At 35.5% G+C, this 19,377-nt stretch overlaps 2 protein-coding genes across 2 annotated transcripts; both read left to right on the top strand.

Moving 5' to 3' along the window:
• The first annotated feature begins 16,804 nt into the window (after positions 1 to 16,804).
• LOC124936187 (auxin-induced protein X15-like) lies at positions 16,805 to 17,219 on the top strand. The gene has a single exon (XM_047476664.1). The coding sequence runs from the start codon at positions 16,852 to 16,854 to the stop codon at positions 17,122 to 17,124; it is 273 nt and encodes a 90-aa protein (XP_047332620.1). The 5' UTR covers positions 16,805 to 16,851; the 3' UTR covers positions 17,125 to 17,219.
• Positions 17,220 to 18,586: 1,367 nt separating this feature from the next.
• LOC124936639 (auxin-induced protein X15-like) lies at positions 18,587 to 18,924 on the top strand. The gene has a single exon (XM_047477152.1). The coding sequence runs from the start codon at positions 18,652 to 18,654 to the stop codon at positions 18,922 to 18,924; it is 273 nt and encodes a 90-aa protein (XP_047333108.1). The 5' UTR covers positions 18,587 to 18,651.
• The last annotated feature ends 453 nt before the right edge of the window (positions 18,925 to 19,377 follow it).

Here is a 19,377-nt window from a genome sequence, read left to right as displayed (position 1 = left end):
CAGTCGTTGTTTTCAAGCCCGTAGTTTGTCAACATTTGATTCTAAGCTTCAACAAACTCTATCTCTTCTTCAAAATCATATATACACGAAGAAAAATCCTTTGAAAATTCTCTGAAATTATGGAACACGGAGCTAAGATGTATGGCTGCATTTTGAAATATGTGCCAAATACAGAGACGATGATTTGTTTCGGGCCATGTAGACGACAAGGCCTTAGCCATGGTCGCGTCTTGATCTGTAAGAATGGTTTTTTGTTTTTTCCCACGCATAGCTTTGGTGAAAGTCTCAAACAACCATTCAAAAGTCATCGCAGTTTCATCGTATAATATAGATGCACCAAAAATAATTTATTGTTTGTGATGATTGACACCTACAAAAAGCGAAACTGGACGACCTTCCTTATTCTTCTTGTAGGTGGTGTCAAAACTGACAACGTCTCCGAAGTATGAATAATTGGACCGCATGTTGGAATCACACCAAAAAATATTCGTTATCAAATCATCCGCATCAAGTTGAAAAGCATTATAAAAACCAGGATCATTTGATTGTTTTTTCTGCAAATACTCTAATACACCCCCTGTTTCCCCAAAATTACACTCTCTGGTTCTTTTTGTTCGCAGGTAATTTTTGTAATCCTCAGGAAGAGAACCTAGATTCTCCCTTTCACCGATTTGTTTAGACATTAGAGCATGTGATGACTTAGGAGGAATTCCCACGTTAGTGGCCATCTCGATATGTAAGCCTGCAACTGCAGAAATATTCCTATGACATCTATACAGATGAGTTTTCTTTGGACTTGCAAGAGGATGACTATGATCACTAATAAAATTTACCACTTGGAACTTTCCATTGTCTGTCCTCTTTATCCTCAATTTCGCTTCACAACCGAACCTCGTCAAAGAACGACTACGTCTCACATAGAAATCACGTTTGTCTTTTCCCCGTTCACCCTGTGCACTACAACAAAAAACTCTATCCAGTATTTTACCATCGTTGTCTACATGTTTTGAACTGCGCCTTATACCAAATCCTATTAGTTTAGCGTATGCTAAGTAGAATACGTATCCTTCTTCCTCACTCTCAAATTCCCTACCTAAATGTGGAATTAAGTTGGCTTCGATGTCCTCCAAAGGTTGGTCGTTTCCTTCGAAATTCAATTGACGACGACAACTAGCAGATTCGCTGTTCGATTTGAGAACACGTGAAAAATAAAGCTTCAACTAACCAAAACTTGTAGATTATTGTAAAATGAAGACAATATAAGCGAAGAGCGCTTCACTTCAACATTAATAACATTGTAATATTAGGCGAAGAGAGTTTCGCGTTATAAGATATTATCAAAAATGCTCTTAGTGAAGAGATCTTCGCTTACATATGCACGAACAAATTTAGAGAAGTTAAACAATATACCTTAAATCATTAATATCATTCTCGTTCATATCATTCTCGCTCATATGTGTTCCTTCCTGATAATCAACAAGAACAGAACATTTCATGTCGAGTATTCAAAAAACATAAAAAAGGTTGGGACGAAAAGTAAAGAAGGTAGATGACATTCAAAAACATACCATTTTAATTTAGGAAGATGGATTGATATTATAATGAACTCTCCGGCGAAGGAGAGGTCGATGGTAGACAATAGAGTATCACTCCGGCGAAGAAATGGTCATACAGGTGAGAGAGAAAACAGTACAAACTTTGTCTAGCTTAGCAGCATGGCTTGCTGCCATGCAGCATTTAATGAAAAGGTGGCAGGTGTTAGGTGGCGGCGAGGTGACTTGATAAAAAAAATATTTCATTTTAATAATTAAATGACTAAAATTATTATGAATTAATATTAATAAATGAATCAATCAATCAGAAAGCGAAGATTGCTTCACATTATTATTTTGACAATTGTTTTAGAAATATTATTTTGACAATTGTTTTAAAACATATTAATTATTTATCACATTAGGGCGATTAAGTTACATAGATTGCTATGTATTAATAAATGAATAAAAATTTATACTTCAAGTTATACATTATTTCTTCATGTTTCAAGATTTAGTTTAATATAATGCTGGTGTTTTAAAAAAACACAATTCTAAGAACAAAAAAGAGAAATCTGAAATCAAATATAACATTAACAAATTCAAGAATGTAAAATATTCAAATATTCAGTAACAAATTCAACCAACACATGTCTATGTAAACAAAGGCTGCAAATCACAAACAGCAATGAATTCTAGCAAGCTTGTGTGAGGAACACCAAATACATCCAAATATGTCGTCAAATGATTCACTGCCTCAAATACCCAAACAAGTTCATCAACATCGTGCCGAGACTTGTCGTATACAACTATAATTTTGTCATCCTCGGACTCAACAAATGGATTCTCCATTTCTTTAGTTGTACCTCTTCCAGCAATTACAAACCCCATAAGATCCAGTTTGTAAGCCGGGATGAATTCCCCTGCAAATATAAATGTGTAACTGTCAAACAGTTTCGGCAGCTGAAAGAAAATACAAAACATTTTTAGTAATCATGGAGAATTGAATATCATATGGAGGAGGAGTAGGAATAAGATAAAACTTACATTGTTCAAATACCGCATTCTGCCAGCTCTTGGACCGCCCACAGTCCCATGATTATCTCGCTGCACCTCGTACGGTTCCTCGTCCACGTAACAGTTAAATCTGATTGATGATTTTATCCCTGTACAAAAGAAATTGGTATTTTTAGTTTCATATATGTGAAAATGAATATTGACTTAAGAGTAAAGGGTTAAGAATAACAAAGTCTCACAATCAATGGTAAGGACCCAACTCCCGTTCAATATTGCCTTCAATACTTTGATAGTGCGACCGCATCCACCATTAGCATCGGTGGATGCTATGACGTGGGTCACATCGTCTCGCCACCTCATTGTCACCGTGGCACCACATGTGTTACCATATTGTTGCATCAAGTGCTGTTTAAGAACAATCATAAATATTTCAGATAAACAGGATGAAAACTTAAACAATATGGAAAAAAAGGGAGATATGTCAAAAATAGTACTATCTCTTCACTTGTTAATTGATTTGGGCATAAAATCCACTCTTTGCCAAAGTTTTGGACGGATGCTGTGGCGTTTGCCAGCACGTGCATGAAAAAAACGGTCTTTGTTAGTATTTACTAGGGTTTCATGGAAATAATATCCAAAACCTAACACTAGGTAAGTTTTCCTAAATACGATGGATTTTCATTGAAGGTGACATTTTGAGAGTAGGGTTTCCTAAAGATTAACGAGACAACGGCATCACATAACATAATCCAGTTTAGTAGTTCCACAATCCTAAATATGAAAAGTTATTATTCAGGAATACGTACCATTGTGGAGACGTGAAGATGTTGCTTCTGGTTTGGTCGACGGGGAGCCGGTTGCGAATCGCCGTGAAAGGAGGCAGGAAGAGAGAGAGATGAATCGGACGGAAATGGTTATAAAATAATCATATTAGGGTGTATATATATTCATGGAACCGGGGCGAACATGTCTTCTCTCGAAAAGCGACTATTCATTCCATTTCACATGACACATGGACCAGGGGCGAATAAGTGTTCTCTCGAGAAGCGACTATTCAATCCATTTTACATGGAACATGGTCTAGGCGAACAAATATTCTCTCACAAAGCGTCTATTCATTCCATTGAATCTGGGCGAATGGGTATTCTATATGGAAATCAAATAATTGAAGCGAATAAGTCTTCCTTTCTCAGCGTCTCCCCGCCAACAAAATTAATGAAAAAACAAACGATTGAATTGAATTAATATTTAAAGAATGAAAATATAAAATCCATGTTAATTTTGGTCTTTACATAGACGGGTAAGTATATTTACATGACATGCAAGCGGTCTTCTCATGGGAGGGAAGGGGGGTTTACATGAACGTCATGCTAAAAATAATTGAAACGAAGAAATCTTCGCTTTCAATCGTCTCCTCGTAAAAAAAAATTAGAGTGAAGTAATTAAAGAGAATATTTGTTCGTCTTCTGCTTGTCATTTTTAATTAATTGAATTAATATTCAATCCAACGGAAATATAAAATTAATAAAAAAAATAGTGAAGTACTTGAAGCGAAGATTTGTTCGGTTGCTTCATGTCATTTTTAATAAATTAAATTAATATTTAATAAACGGAAATATAAAATCCATGTAATTTTGCTATTTACATACACGGGTAAGTATATTCACATGGCAGCTAAATGGTCTTCTCATGGGTGGGTTGGGGGGTTTACATGAGGTTTTTATTAAAATTAATTTCAGCGAATATGTCTTCGCTCCTAAGCGTCTACCAGCAAAAAGAATTAAATAAAAAAAATAAAAAATATGAATGAATTAATTGAAGAGAATATTAGATCGCTGCATGTGATTTTTAATAAATTAAATTAATATTTAATAAACGGAAATATAAAATCCCGGTCATTTTGGTCTTTACATAGACGTGTAAGTGTGTTTTCATGAAAAGCAAATGGTCTTCTCATGGCTGGGTATGGGGGTTTACATGAGGGTCAGGGCAACGGGCGTGGAAATCTTCGCTCCCATCGCATCTCACCCTTCCCTCTGACACGGTGCCCTGAGCGAAGATATCTTATCTGGGTATCATATGATTATTATATTATTTGCCGGCGTTAACAGGCGCTGCCGTTAACGGCGTCTGGTGTGAACCCGTAATGAAACCCAGATTCCGGATCTCCCTCCCTCCGTCTGCTACCCAGATTGATTTATTATTATAATAATAATGCTGCAATCTGATTGGTCCGCAACAGGGGAACACAGGAATCGGTAGTATAAGATCTGGATTGAAATGAGAGCATATAAAAATCATCCAAATAAAGTTTTAACCTTTTTTACTTATCTTTTATTTTATTTTTTGTTTTTGATTAAATATAAGTACACGAAATTAAGTTTTCATAAAATGTGTAGTTCTTAATGACTTCGAATGAGAAACATTTCACAATTAAATTTATAATTCATTATATGATAAAATTTACTATTAACATTAATACTTTTAATTTACGGTTACAAGAATAAATTTATTAAGAGTTAAATATAAGTATACAAAATTAGGTTTTAAAAAATTGTGTAGTTCTTATTGACTTTGAAAGAGAAACATTTCATAATGAAATGTATGATTAGTTATATGATAAAATTTCAGACTGAGGTGCTGCAGCAGTAACTATAACTACAACATGAGTCTTCTGAACAGCTTCATTTTTAAATACCAAACTAAAGCCATTACAAGTCTTTCTTATTAGCACCAACTGGTTCAACAGTTGGTTCAGTAGGTTCCACAAAGGAAACAGGCACTCTGACCAAAATAGGTTCTAAAGTTACCTCCTAACCAACAAGAGTATCATCGGTCTGACCAGCAGGTTCGACCAATTGTTTCTTAGTAGACGTCTCAACCAGCACTTCGGCTGGAGGAGAAGGATGAGTATCAAATAGAGGAACATAAGCAACATGAGTATCCTCCAATCTAACCTTCTTTAGAATGGAGTCAACCTCAACAGTTTCTCTGACAGAAGCCCTTTTATGTATGGTTGAGATAGCAGTTGATTCATGCATACTCAATCTTCTACTCTTCGTTGTAGCCGAACGAGTGGAAGTTGTAGGACATTTGGACAGGGTGGTCGACTGACCACTCGCTTGTTGGATTGATGAGGCAGATTTGGTTTCTTTGACCACCTTCATCCTAGAGATATATTTTGCAATCGTGTTGATGTTCATCACCTTGTGGGAGTGGATGTTGGCATCTTTTCCCAAAGGCATCTGTAGGTGCTCAAACACCCTACTCAGTTGGACCGAGAAGCCAACATGCTACTTCTTAGGAGCGGTCACCATCATCGTCAATGTGGTAAAAAGGACCGATGACCAGTTAATGACCATCCCTTTGAATATGCACCATTATTTCGAATTTCTCCTTGGTGTAGGCATATAACGACACTACTCTTGCCTAGAGCGAATTGGAAATAATGTCATTAAGGAGACATCTCACCATCTTGAAGAACTTCTTCTTTCCGTGGATACTAACAGGAACAAGGGATTCTGAAAAGACGGTTCTCATTTCAGAGATGTCTTCGCCCGTAACATCAGAATCGGACAGACCCTCCGTCGGAAGTCCAAGAACCTCGACAAACAGCTCTTCATAGATAGATATTTCAACGCCCTCCACTGTTGCCTGAACGGTGTCTCCGACTAGCTTCGCTGTTAGAAAGAACTCACGACCTCCTAGTCGTGAACCGTGAAAGGACCATCTAGAAACTTCTTAAGGTCGGAAGCCTCTAGGGTTCTTAACATAGCCACCATCGCCGACATCTTTGAGGCATAAACCGACTCAAAGTCTACGTGCAATGTGTTTTGAGAGAATGAAGTCATCTTTAAGGGTTAAGAGTAAACAATAAAGAAGAAAGCTTGATTCTAGAGAGACAGTAGAGATATTTTTAGGATATTGGAAAACTCAAACAGAATATGAGATGTCTAAGGCGTGCAAGACTCCCTTTTATAGACTCGCAAGACACCCTTTTATAGACTCTGACCGATACCCTTTTATAGACTCTGACTGACATGTGTCAAAAGAAATCATTAATATAAACCGTCATTATTTAAAGTAAAAGATTTTATTTTAAAAAAACATTATTAAATGACGTCATTAATTGACGTCATTGAATAGAAATAAAGTACATCATTAATGGTAATGTGTGTGGTAATGAACCGTCAAGCCATCATGACACATGTCTTCATGTTATTTGTTATCGAAGGTATTTATAAAATAAGATCAAATAAATATTTTCCCTCCAATATTTTGAAATGTGACCGTTCACTTTTTAAGAGAGAATAAAACGAGAGTGTATAGATAAGATTAAGACAGTTGTCCCACTCAGCTTAAGACGAGTCGTTTGAAATATACTCTTGATAGACGTTTGAGTTATATTCTCTAGACAGGCGTCTGAGATATATTCTCTAGACAGACGTCTGACTGCGTTGTCCGCATATCTTATATTTAAAGTCAGTGAGACGTCTGTTCTAAAGGCGTCTACTGACTTATAGAAACAATTATGTTAACAGATGTCTACCTAACATCTTAACGTGTTACTATGCTTAAATACAAGCTACTTAAGCACAACTAGTCTTCAGACGTCTGTTCTTTTCAGCATGATTTAGGACATCCGTCTTAATGCGTTTGGCTTATCAACGATTCGACAAATTCCCCCTAAATTTATGCATATTTTAATTAATTTAGATCAAAAAGACCTAAAATATTTCTAAAATAAAAAAACATAGTCTCGGGGAGTGGCTTCGTGAAGATGTCGGTCACTTGCTAATCCGTTGACACCTATTTTAGCCGAATATACTTTTGAGAAACATGATCCCGGATGAAGTGGTGTCGAATGTCTATATGCTTCGTCTAAGAGTGCAACACTAGGTTGTATGTGATCGCGATAACACAAGTCTTGTCACAGAATATAGGATACTCATCTACCTGGATGCCAAAATCTCTCAAGTGTTGTTGGACCCACAATAATTGTGTTAGAAATTAAAATGAATAATTAACTTAATATAAGAAGCCAACAATTACAAAGTTACTAGGTTTTAATATTTAGATTAAATAATCAAAAAGGGAGAAATTGTTAGGTAATAATAGTTAATTAATTTTTAGTATTAATTAACTATTATATAAGAACTTAATTAAGTTAATTTTATGTAGATTAAAGAAACCGGAGAGGAAACTGATCGGTATCTGCTCAGTTTTCTACTTCAGCACTTAAGGAATTCGGTTATTTCAATTATCGATAATCTGTACATCGGTCTCAACAAAATTGGCAAAGTGAAAAATATCGGTTCGGTAAGAAGCGTAACCGCTAGTGAAAAATATTGGTTCAATAAGAAGCGTAACCGCAAGTGAAAAATATCGGTTTCCCAAAGCGGTAGCAGATATCGGTTTCCGAGAGCGGTAGTAGACATCAGTTTCCCAGAGCGATAACAGACATCGGTTTCACATCGGTTTCTCAGATCGGTAGCACACATCGATTTCCTAGATCGGTAGCAGACATCGGTTTCTTAGAGCTGTAGCAGACATCAGTTTCACATCAGTTTCTCAAATCGGTAGTGGACATCGGTTTCCAAGAAGCACATCCGGTAGCAGATAAAATCCGATCAACTGCCTATCAAAAGACAAATACAATTTCGGTTCAGAAATCAGCTTTATGCTACGTCAGGATTTTATTTCCATTTTGGTACAAGTCTATGGAATACCTTTTGATAGCAGATGTCTACCAACACAGTTCAGAATGTCAAGAGTACCAAAAGACAAATTATCCATGTTGCATGCTCCTAGGAAATCATAATCCAATTAATGCCATCTTGACTTATTATAATCAAAGAACAGACAAGATCAAAGGATATTCTATCCAATGTACTTTGTTGGACCTCAACCAATCAAGATCAATAAAGACGTCCTATGAAGAAAAATGTATCCGTTGAAGAAACAAATATATCTGTTCACATTTTCCTATTTAAGAGAACAAAGCTCACCCGGATTCACCACCTTTTTGAACACCTTTTGACAACCGGTTAACAAGCTTTTACTTCAACCTTCCGAACAAATTTTTCGCGAACGATAACTGACTGTAATACACAAGTGTCACTAAGCATTCTAAGTGTGTGTTATATTTCCATGTTTGTATTACAATACTACCTATTCTGTGTATGTGGTGAGCATTGTAAGTTGACAGAATTCGTTTCTGTTCAATAAGAGTGTATGCCAGGAGTTCAAAGCATGCATCAACTAAGTCATGGATGTTCGATTGGGTTATATACGAGTGTTGTATTCAATCAAATCTTCTAGTGAATATTCTTCTCAAAGTTTTATAAGAAGGGGTGATGTAAAAGTTTTACTCCGAACATCTATAAATACTGTGTTGTGTCTTGTCTTTCTCATTATTCTCTTGTCTGTTGCTTCAAGTTGAAATAAACACTTCTGCACTTGAACTCGGTTCAAGAGTTTGTGAAAATTTGCGTAGAGTAGAAATTAGATAATTAACCTCTAACAGGGTTATTATTGACCGACATGTGTGTAAGCGTTTATAGTTGCACGACCCCAGTCTCCTTCGACGATCCCGGTCATAACAAATTGAGCACAACAGCTGCCCACCGAAAGATATTATGTTTCTTTTGTAGACGTGGCGATAGACGTTTACTTCTTGCTAAACCAAGAGATTATTCAATCACCAAGGAGCTGACAAGTTCCACTAGTGCTCTTCCGATCGATCTTGCATCCTACATAGTCTACATTGGAATAGATAATTAAATTGAAACTGGAATCCTTCGGATACAACAGTCCCACATTTTGAGTTCCCTTTAAATATTTCAAAATACGCTTAGCAGCAATATAATGAGATTGTTTAGGGTTAGTCTGGAATCTTCCACAGACACCAACAACAAACAAGATGTCTAGCCGACTAGCTGTTAGATAAAGTAGAGATGTTATGATTCCTTGATAAGCAATTATGTCAACAGACTAACCATCTTCAAACTTATCCAGTTTGCTAGATAAGTTCGTGAGAGTAGACGTACGTAAGTAGCTCTCCATACTGAATTTCTTCAGTAACTCCTGGTATATTTCGCTTGATTGATGAAGATCCCATATTGGGTCAAAGTATTTTGACTAATGTTATTTTGATGATGTAATAGTAAAACTTAAATTAAGAATGAAGTTAAGCCGTCTAATTGTTTTTGTGCAGGTGCATCAAAAATATGTTAAATTAGACATGAACTGAAACATGCTAATTAGACGTATTGCTAGTTAGACATGCAGTCTAACAGATACGTAGTTAAACGTGCAGTCTAACAAATATATAGTTAGACGTGCAGTCTAACAGATACGAAATTAGACGTGCAGTCTAACTCCATTAGATGTATGAGCCTAATGAGATGTAAAGTTGGACGTTTGCGTCTAACTCCTTCAGACAAGTCTGAAGTGATGTATAGTTAGACGATGTAGTCTAACTCCATTAGACTTGATGGTCTAATGGATCTTGCTATTAGACGTTGACGTCTAACTCTCATTAGACTTGACAGTCTAATGGAGCACGTCTAATGCCTCGCTTCAGCAGCTATCTGAAGTTTGCATATGTCTACCCATGATTAACTAGTTGTTAGCTACTCCCACTCCACTCAAAAGTGAAGTCCAGTACGCCAGCTATTTGAACAAATGAATGAATTCCATATAAGTAAACATTCTTTCCACTAATTGTTCTATGTAGGACAGTTCCAGAATAATGTTTGGCGCACTACCAGCTCGGTACATCCACGATCCTTGTGCACAGAGCCCGTTGTACTCTGTACTATGGAGGCTTTTCAATGGGCGCTTGCCACGTGTCCATTCAAAAGATTCAACTGTTGGTGCCTTTCTCCTATATTTTTATGCCAAAAGACAACGAACACAAAAAGGATCTCTCTCTCTCTCTGTCTAACTGACTGTCTCATAAAATGCTGATTGCTTGCTTACTTGCTTACTGATTTGTATATCTTCAAGTTCAAGAGAGAATCAAAATTTGTCTAGCTGAGAAATACTCTTAATCATATTGTAAGTTGAATAGAGCCTATTCTGTTCAACAGTTAGCTAGCCAGTAAACTGTATTTGATTCAAAGAAATATAGTGAATCCTTCGGTAGTTGGAAGAAGGGGTGACGTAGGAGGGGTTTTCTCCGAACATTCATAAACAACTTGTTGTGTTATTTTCATTTTGTTCTTCCTTTTCTCATTGATTCATAGCTTCAAACATGAGCCAACAGTTCCGCACTTGAATCGCTTCAAGAGTTTGCAAGGGTTTGTGAAGAATAGAAAGTGATATTAATCCATAACAGAATTTCTATCAAACCGTTTTCCAGATGTTGTCATCAATAGTTAGACCCCCGTCTCTATTGATTACACTGATCCTATCATCCCATCTTCAAGTTGACGAACTTAAAGACCTAGGAAGAATGTTAGCTCACCCATCATGCTCATCTCAAACTTGTCCTACATCAACTTAGAACATTTCTCACATAATTTAGGGTTAGTTGACCCAAATATGATATCATCCACATAAATTTGAATAAACAATATATGTGAATCTTTGACAAATTTAAACAATGTTTTATCTACTGTGCCAATGATAAAATCATGATCAAACAAGAATTTAGTCAAAGTATCATACTAAGCTCTAAGAGCTTGCTTAAGACCATATAAAGCTTTATCTACTTTGAAAACATGATTAGGCAAAGAGTGATTTCGAAAGACATGCGGCTGTTCAACATACACATCTTCATTTAATAAACCATTTAAAAATGCACTTTTAATATCCATTTGATAGACTTTAAACTTTTTAAAAGCTGCATAAGCTAGGAAGATTCTTATAACTTCAAGTCTAGCTACATGGGTGAATGACTCCTCAAAGTCAATCCCTTCCTCCTATCTATAGCCTTAAGCTACTAATCTGATTTTGTTTCTCACAATTAAGCCATCTTCACTAAGCTTGTTTCGAAAAACCCATCTAGTTCCAATAGCCGATTGATAATTTAGTTTTGAAATTAGATGTCACACTTTATTTCTTTCAAATTGATTCAACTCTTCTTGCATAACATTGATCCAATTTGGATCAAGCAATGCTTCATCGATTTTCTTAGGCTCAATTTGAGAAATAAAAACAGAGTTTGCAGATTCATCCATTAATTGATGTCTTGTCCTAAGAGGATCATTATGATTACCAATTATTAATTCGGGTGGATTATTTATGTTCCATTTGAAGTTTGGTCCTAGAGGATCAGACGTCTGGTCAGCTGGCTCTGCGACATTTAGACTATCAATTGTCTGCTGACTTAGAGTATGGTCGTCTGGTTGAATATCAACCTGATCAGTCATCGTCTAATCAGACGATCTATTTCTTTTGACCGGAACTTCATCATCACTATCAGATTGGAGAGTAGAAACTTCCAACATGTTAGCAACTTCAATAACTTCTTTAGAATTTCTTTCAAAAGATTCATAAAAAATGATATGAGTAGATTCATCAACAATTAGAGTTTGTTTTTTAAACACTCTATAAGATTTGCTAACTGAAAAATAACTTAACATAATACCAGCATCAACCTTAGCATTAAAAGCAGTCAAATGATTTTTACCATTGTTATAAGTAAAACACTTACATCAAAAAGTCCAAAAATATGAAACTTTAGAAATTTTTCTATAAAAGATTTCGTAAGGTGTTTTATTAAAACATTTATTAATCATTGATCTGTTTTGAGTATAGCATGTTGTGTTAATGGCCTTTGACCACAATTTTTTAGAAGTACAAGAGTTAGCTAGCATAGATCTCCCTGTTTTTTTCAGGGTTCTGTTTCTCCTTTCTGTAACACCAATTTTCTGTGGAGTTCTAGCACTAGACAACTCGCGTCCAATACCAGACTCCTCAAGGAAAGAAGATAGACGTCTGTTGGTGAACTCAATTCCTCTATCACTTTTAATCTTTATAACACTTAAAGTTTTTTCATTTTGAAGTATTCTAAGGATCTTAATAAAATTCTCAGATGTTTGATCCTCAGATGATAAAAATATAACTCAAGTAAATTTTGAAAAATCATCAATAATGACAAGGGTGTATCTCATTCTCCCTAAACTGATGACTGGAATTGGATCAAACAGATCCATGTGCAACAATTCCAAGCACCTGTCGGATTGAGTATTCCCTTTATTTTTAAAAGTCGATCTGACAAGCAGGAAAGACCTTATTTTTTGAAAATTTCAATTTAGGTAAACTAATTACTAAATATTTTAAGTAGATATTGTTAAAGGTTTTGAAGTTAAGATGGTTTAATCTCTTATGTCATAGCTAGTTTTGATCATTCTTAGCTACCATGCAAACGAGATCATACGTCTTATGCATTTAGTTCATTTTATAAGAGTTATCTACTATACTTTCTGTCAGTAGGGTATTACCATGATGATCCTTAACTAGGCATGCATATTTTTGAAAATCAACAGTATATCCATTGTTGTTATCATCAAAAGTGATCTTAGGCCATGTGCACTTTGTCACTTCAGTCAGCAATCGTCTGTCGCATGTCATGTGTCTGGAGCAGCCACTATCTAGATACCACACACACTTCTCTAGGCAGCTATCTTTAATTACCTACAAATATACATATTTACAACTTTTGGTACCCATATTAACTTGGGTCTGTGGTTGATTAGTCCCGTGGGGATCCATATTTGGGTTATTTTGAAGGATCTCCCATTTTGAGTTGTGAACAGTGCGTATGATTTAGGCTCGGCATATGTCTTCCTTTCAGCAACTGATTCGTTAACTTTAAAGGATGGTTTTTGTCAAAAAAAACTTTTTGACTTTCTATCAAGTTTTTGTTTGCTAGACTTGCTGGCTACCCTCTTCTGGAGTTTCAGCCAGCTTGAAGTTGTCTTTATATACTTAATCTCATCTTTTGAAGTTAAATCATCACAGTTGTGGTCAGTTCTAATTTCAGTTAAATGTCCCTTGACAAAGCTTATAGACTTAAGCTTGCCCTTTATTGGGTTCAACTTTTTGTTGTACTTATCTGGATTGCTATAAACAAATCTTAAACCAGATTTGTGTTCGGTATGCCTTTGCTGACTTAACATAAGTTTGACAGCATCCCCAGATTTCGTCCAGGAATTGACCACATAGTTTAGTCATTGGTTTTCAGAAGAAATATTTTAAATCTTTTCCTTGAGCTTCTCATTCTCATATGAGAGCTCAAATATTTTCAAGACTTCTTGTTCAATGTCTTTAGATGAAGAAGACGTGCTATCAGACTTGTTTTCAAATTTAGCTCATTAAAAGATTCTGATAGCTTCTTGCACTCAATGACCATGTCATTGAGTGCAGTGGTTAAGTCATCTTGTGTGAACTCGTCTGAGTAGAAGTCAAATACCTTAGAGTCGTCATCTTCCATGAAGCACTTGGCGACTTCATCATCACTCTCGCTTGTCGAGCTATTGTCAGAATTGTTGTCGGCCCACTTGCCTTTGCTTTCCTCGGTTAGAAGAGCCTTCTGCTCATTCTTGTTCTTCTTGTCATCCCTCATTGGCTTTATGCATTCTTCCTTGAAGTGTCCTAGTTTGTCACAGTTAAAACACTTCAAGTTAGCCTTGGAATCACTCTTATAATTGTTATTATTTTAAGAGCTTGAGTTAGAGTGAGTTTTTTTTTCCATAAATTTGCAAAATTTCTTCATGAAGTGAGCCAATGCATCACTGCTGATTTGCTTAGCAGACATCACAGCATTCACGGCAGGTGGCTCCTCAGTAGTCACCATTTCCTTGGTTGAGATGGATGATGCGGATGGCTCATGTTCATTTCTTGAGTTTATCTCAAACTTATAGACCTTCAGATCAGCGAACAGATCATGCAATTCCATCTTGTTGAGGTCTTTAGATTCCGTCATTGCCAACGTCTTTATATCCCATTCTCTGGGAAGAGATCTCATGACTTTAATTGCAACCTTTATAATGCTATAAGTCTTTCCCAAAGTTAAGAGTTCAATGATAATTCTACTGAATCTTTCATCAAATTCAGTCATTTTTTCTCCGGGGCGCATCTTGATGCCGTCGAATTGTTGTGTGGCGACCATGAGTTTATTTTCTTTGGTTTGTTCGCTGCCCTTACACAACTAAGTCAATCTCTCCCAAATTTCTTTAGTAGGGGTTCATGACTTGATCTTATTGAACATATTCTTGTCCAATATCTTTAAAGAATGTCTTTGGCCATATTATCGAGGTTGTTCTTCCTCTTCTCTCCAGCAGTACACTCAGACTTTGGTTTCTCCTTCATCACAGGAGTACCATCGGAGGTTGTGGTTGAGCTGGCCTTTATGATTTTCATTGGACCATCAGTGATGACATACCATATGTCATCATCTAGGGCGGCCAAATGCGCTTGCATTCTTATCTTCCAGTCATCATAGTCTTCTTTTGTGAACATAGGAATTTTGCTTAGGAGAGACATGGTTTTGTTATCTGAAAATGCTTGAGAATAAAAAACTTGACTCTGATACCACTTGTTAGGATCGTGTACAACAATAGCAAGGTGGTTTGAATATTGTTGAACTAAATAAGATACTTTCAATTCAATTTTAGTCATGTTAGGGATGCAAATCTGTTTATATTCTTCACAAATCTTTGTAAGCTCTTGAAGGACTCAAGTGCGGAAATGCTTGCTCGATTTGAAGCGTCATATAAATGATTGGAAATGCATAAATGAAATAACACAAGATGTTTTATGGATGTTCGGAGATAAAACTCTTACGTCATCTCTTCTTCTGTTTCTAGAAGGTTTTCACTAGAAAGCTTAGATTCGTATAGCAACTACACAAACTCAGTCAGACACACAATACTTAACAATTGCCTATTTATGAACTCCAAAATAACACTTTGTTGAACAAACAACCACTATTCAACTTATAGTACTAATAATGTCCTAAAGAAGAATAGTCCTAAGCTCATTTATGGTAATAAAAATTAACATAAAATGAAAATAATATCAAATAGTGCATCAAATATATATATAGGAAATCAGTCTCATTTTTAAAAATTAAGTATATTGTGTTTTAAACTGAAATTTAAATTTTCATACACTGAAATGTAATGTAATATACAGTGTAATGTTTGATACACTAAATTGTAATGTAATTTAAACTGAAGTGTAACGTTTTATATACTGAAGTGTAATTTATTTTACACTAAACATTAACGTTTTTTTAAAACTCAACTAAATTATATTTTAAATAAAGTTTAAATTTTTATATACTAAAATATATTGTCTAAAATAGTAAAGTGTAATGTCTAATACACTAACTGTTATTTAAACTGAAGTGTGACATTTTTTATACTTAAGTGTAATTTCTTTATACTAAACATTAACTTTTTTTCAAAATTTCATTAAATTGCGTTTAAACTGAAATTTAAATTCTTATACAATGAAATGTAATATTCGATTAAATGAAATACAGACCGGTATCATTTGAACAAAAGAAAAAAACATAAATAAAAAATTATTAATCAATGAAAAAAGTAATCCAAGTAATGGATCAGCAATTAATCCATTCTGGAAAGACAAAGTGCACCATACTGACATGCCACCCAAATATCAAATACCCTTTGTCTTCATTTTTAAGAGATCAACCACCAATATCGTGGAAAGTTTGATGTAGATTTTCATTGAGTTTTAGTGACTCGTGACTGATGAAAAATAATAGGATGTCTGCAGCATATGTACTTTTAACAATTTCCCTACACAAATTAGTAACCATTGTGAATTGCAATGGACACAATAGGGTATATACCTGAACAATTTCTATGCTCAAATTAAAGATTATTGGGAAATAAACAAAGGTCTGTGATCCTAATTAATTAACAATCTACTATTTCTAGCTCCAGGTACATACATGCCCTCTAACTCACTAATCTCATCCATATGAATGCATATATTCATTAATTCAAAGCCTTCAAGTAATTACAAGTAGGCCTGATTGGCCTGTAGGTCGGAGTTGTCACCTACAGCTACAGGCCCCATATTATCATGAATCTTTGTTCATTTCTTTAGGCAAGTCCATGTGACATATGCCCCACTTCATGTGTATTCAATGAACCAACAATTTCTTGTTAATAATTGAAATAGATCCTTGCAATACATAACATTACCTCTCCTTCTATATAAACATTTTCAAAGCAGCAACATCCAACCATCAAAACTCATTTACTTCTTTTAAACACTAGCAGCGTTTTCTTCAAGAAAGAAAGCATTCCCTAAGATCATGGGCTTCCTCTTGCCAATCATTGTTCAAGCCAAGCAAGCAAATCGACGGTCTCTCTCCATAGTGCCCAAAGGCCATGTTGCAGTCTATGTAGGAGAATTAGAAAGGAAACGTCATGTGGTCCCAGTTTCATATTTGAACCATCCTCTTTTTCAAGATTTGCTAAGCAAGGCAGAAGAAGAATTCGGGTTTGATCATCCAATGGGTGGTCTCACCATCCCTTGTAGCGAGGAACACTTCATCCATATGACATGCAGCTTGAATTGCTCATGAGAAGCTTGGGATATGAAAGTGACTTCTAACATCCCTTACACAACTGCAGTGTCTTGATTTTCTTTCATATGAAATTTTCAAATGTAATCATATGACGGGAAATCAATACAACTTCACTTGTATCATTCATTTTTGCATGAAGTGAAATGACAGTTGAATCAGTATGTAGGGGAGTGCCAAAAAAGGCGATTTGTGATTCCGATATCATATCTGCAAAATCCGTCGTTCCAGAATCTCCTTACGAAAGCTGAAGAAGAATTTGGGTTCCATCACCAAATGGGAGGCCTCACTATTCCATGCAGAGAAGAAGCCTTCATTAATCTGCTACAGCTTGACGTGAACAACGCTTAGTTAGAAAGAAGAGCATACACACAGAAATAGGCAATAGGAATTGGAGAAAATCCATTTTGTTTAACCTTAGAACTAACTTCTCTTCCTAAATTTTGTACATGCAATTTATGCTCATTTGTAGCAAGCAGCTCCATTAAAGGAAATGAAACAGAAAGAAATTCATTAGTATTTATGGATGTCGTTTTATCATACTATTCTTTAATATCGACATAGTATAGAGCATTAAAGGTTTATTGACCAAAGACAAGCAGTTTCATAAGAGAGTTCATCGTTTAAACGGGACCTTAATGAAAATGACAAAAGGAACGAATGCTTGCTAATCCATACAGACCGTTATAATTTGAAGAAAAGAAAGAGAACACATACAGAAAATTGTTAAACAATATATATTAACATAAAAAAGTAATCCAAGTAATGGATCAGCAATTAATCCATTCTGGAAAGACAAAGTGCACCTTACTGACATGCCATCCAAATATCGAATACCCTTTGTCTTCATTTTTAAACTTAAATTGTGTGATGTAGGTATTTTTTTCTTAAGAGATCAACCACCAATATCTGGAATGTTTGATGTAGATTTTCATTAAGTTTATGTGACTAGTGACTGATGAAAAATAATAGGCTGTCTGCAGCATATGTACTGTTAACAATTTCCCTACACAAATTAGTAACCATTGTGAATTGCAATGGACACAATAGGGTATTTACCTGAACAATTTCTATGCTCAAATTAAATATTATTGGGAAATAAACAAAGGCCTGTGATCCTACTTAACAATCTACCATTTCTAGCTCCAAGTACATACATGCCCTCTAACTCATTAATCTCATCTATATGAATGCATATATTCAATAATTCACACCCTTCAAGTAATTACAAGTAGGCCTGATTGGCTTGTAGGTCGGAGTTGTCACCTACAGATACAGGCCCCATATTATCATGAATCGTTGTTCATTTCTTTAGGCAAGTCCATGTGACATATGCCCCACTTCATGTGCATTCAATGAACCAACAATTTCTTGTTAATAATTGAAATAGATCCTTGCAATACATAACATTACCTCTCCTTCTATATAAACATTTTCAAAGCAGCAACATCCAACCATCAAACCTCATTTCCTTCTTTTAAACACTAGCAGATTTTTTTGTCAAGAAAGAAAGCATTACCTAAGATCATGGGCTTCCGCTTGCCAATCATTGTTCAAGCCAAGCAAGCAAATCGACGGTCTCTCTCCATAGTGCCCAAAGGCCATGCTGCAGTCTATGTAGGAGAATTAGAAAGGAAACGTCATGTGGTCCCAGTTTCATATTTGAACCATCCTCTTTTTCAAGATTTGCTAATCAAGGCAGAAGAAGAATTCGGGTTTGATCATCCAATGGGTGGTCTCACCATCCCTTGTAGCGAGGAACACTTCATCCATATGACATGCAGCTTGTATTGCTCATGAGAAGCTTGGGATATGAAAGTGACTTCTAACATCCCTTACACAACTGCAGTGTCTTGATTTTCTTTCATATGAAATTTTCAAATGTAATCATATGACGGGAAATCAATACAACTTCACTTGTATCATTCATTTTTGCATGAAGTGAAATGACAGTTGAATCAGTCTTTTAACTTTTATCTCCTTTTACTTGGTTGGTCAAAAATACTTTTTAGATTCAATTGAACTTCTGAATTGTGTTTCTTTCTATTAGAATAGGCCAGTATTAATCGTATCGCCTCTTTAATCCTAACAAATAAAGAATCTAACTTGGTGAAAACATTTGCACAAGCATAAGGAAGTCCAATTACGGCATATTTTTCTCCCATCACCGCGTTAGAGGCTATCCACCGTCTTAACTATAGACTGGTACATAAATCTTTCTAATTTCTAATGCATATTGTATCTACCTGAAAA

The sequence above is a fragment of the Impatiens glandulifera genome, chromosome 4 (assembly GCF_907164915.1).
Source record: "Impatiens glandulifera chromosome 4, dImpGla2.1, whole genome shotgun sequence".
NCBI lineage: Eukaryota > Viridiplantae > Streptophyta > Magnoliopsida > Ericales > Balsaminaceae > Impatiens > Impatiens glandulifera.
Note: the sequence above shows the minus strand (reverse complement) of the source record. Positions and strands in the feature narration are given on the sequence as shown.

Bases quoted from the DNA above. Each gene is read 5' to 3' on its own strand.
- LOC124936187 (XM_047476664.1), top strand. From the start codon at position 16,852: ATGGGCTTCCTCTTGCCAATCATTGTTCAAGCCAAGCAAGCAAATCGA.
- LOC124936639 (XM_047477152.1), top strand. From the start codon at position 18,652: ATGGGCTTCCGCTTGCCAATCATTGTTCAAGCCAAGCAAGCAAATCGA.